Source organism: Rhea americana, unplaced genomic scaffold, assembly GCF_003343005.1.
Source record: "Rhea americana isolate MKP2758 unplaced genomic scaffold, rheAme1 scaffold_27, whole genome shotgun sequence".
NCBI lineage: Eukaryota > Metazoa > Chordata > Aves > Rheiformes > Rheidae > Rhea > Rhea americana.
In genome coordinates this window covers 3,635,860-3,637,247 of record NW_028186390.1, presented here as the reverse complement: position 1 = coordinate 3,637,247, position 1,388 = coordinate 3,635,860, and the positions used below count along the sequence as shown (strand labels likewise).

General features: G+C 62.8%; 1 protein-coding gene across 1 annotated transcript in view; it reads right to left on the bottom strand.

Annotated features, from left to right (window-relative positions):
• Positions 1-402: 402 nt before the first annotated feature.
• Positions 403-1,388, bottom strand: part of DMRTA2 (DMRT like family A2) — a 10,866-nt gene continuing 9,880 nt past the window's right edge. The window contains exon 3 of the mRNA XM_085308188.1: positions 403-1,382. Within this exon, the coding sequence (XP_085164314.1) occupies positions 493-1,382 (890 nt within the window). The 3' untranslated portion in view covers positions 403-492. The remainder of the gene's footprint in view (positions 1,383-1,388) is intronic.

Genomic DNA, 1,388 nt, shown 5'->3' with positions numbered 1-1,388 from the left:
TGCCTTATAAGCATTACAATGAGCTGTCTAACCTTTAGCTTAACGTTAATACCAAGTTCACCTACGAGTTACATTAATAACTTAGATTTCCATTTTATAACATTATACACTTGCTAGTATACATATATATATGTATGTGTGGGGGGGAAGTGTGTGTGTGTGTGCGTGCGTGTAGGTATATATATAGATATATACATCTATTGGCTATCTATATATCTATATATATACATATACACACAGACACCCCACAATGCACCAAAGATATCCATGCTTATGGCCATAAGCGACGAAGAGTGACTCACGTCTCCACAATGAAAGTGCACCTTTATAACCTTGGCAATACACCTATTTCCACTCAGCTTCGTGCCCGCCCCGCTACCCAGCGCAGAAGCCCGCGCCCGGCACTGCGCGTGGGACAGAGAAAGCAACCTGCGTCCACGGATTTGTGCCCGTCTAGCTCTCTCCGTACACCGCCCTCCCGCCGCCACCGCGCTATTGCTTCTCGGGGGTGTTGTTGACCATGGGCCCATAGAGGCCGTTGGAGTAGACCTGCTCCTTGTGTACGGTGGAGCGGTCACGCATGAGGTCGCTGAAGGCGTAGTCCACGGGCGGCCGGAAGCCCAGCGTGGGCATGAGCCCGGCCGTGGAGTAGGGGGTCATGAAGGCCAGTCCGCGGCTGTGCGCCGAGTAGGCGAGGCGCAGCGGGTTGAGTCCTAAGTGGGTGCCCAGCGGGTAGGCGCTGGCCTCGGCCCCGAAGTGCGTGGCGTTGGGCTGCAGGGGCGAGAAGGCCGAGCGGCTGCCCAAGGCGCCGATGGCGGGGGCCATGGCGCCGGCTATCAAGGGCCGGTGGTGGGCGGCGGCGGCGGCAGGGCTGGGCGGGAGGCCTGGCAGGGCGCCGTCCCGAGCCCAGCCTTCCTCGGGGCCCTTGTCCGGGCCGCGGTTGTTGAGGATCTGCTCGATGGCCTGCACCACGTCCCCGCCGCAGCCCTGCAGCACCAGCTCCAGCACGCTGCGCTTGTGCGCCGGGAAGACGCGCGTCAGGATGTCGATGGGAGTCCGCTGCCGGCCGCCGCCCGCCGGCGACGGGTCCTGCTCGTCCTTGTCGGCCTCCGAGCCCGAGTCCGAGCCCAGCGGGCTGATGGAGCCCGGGCTCTCCTCCCCTTCCTTGGCGCCCTTGGACACAGGCGAGCTCAGGAAGGACTCGCCGTCCCCGTTCTCCGAGCCGGAGCCGTGGCGAGCGTCCGGGGAGGAGGTGCCGGGCACGGACTCGCCGTCCGGCGACAGCGGCTTCCCGCCGGCCTGCTGCGGGGTCACGGCGCGCCCGGGCAGCAGCGTCTTGGGGAACAGCTCCAACTTCTGCATCTTGGCGTCTGCGGCGGGGGAGGAAG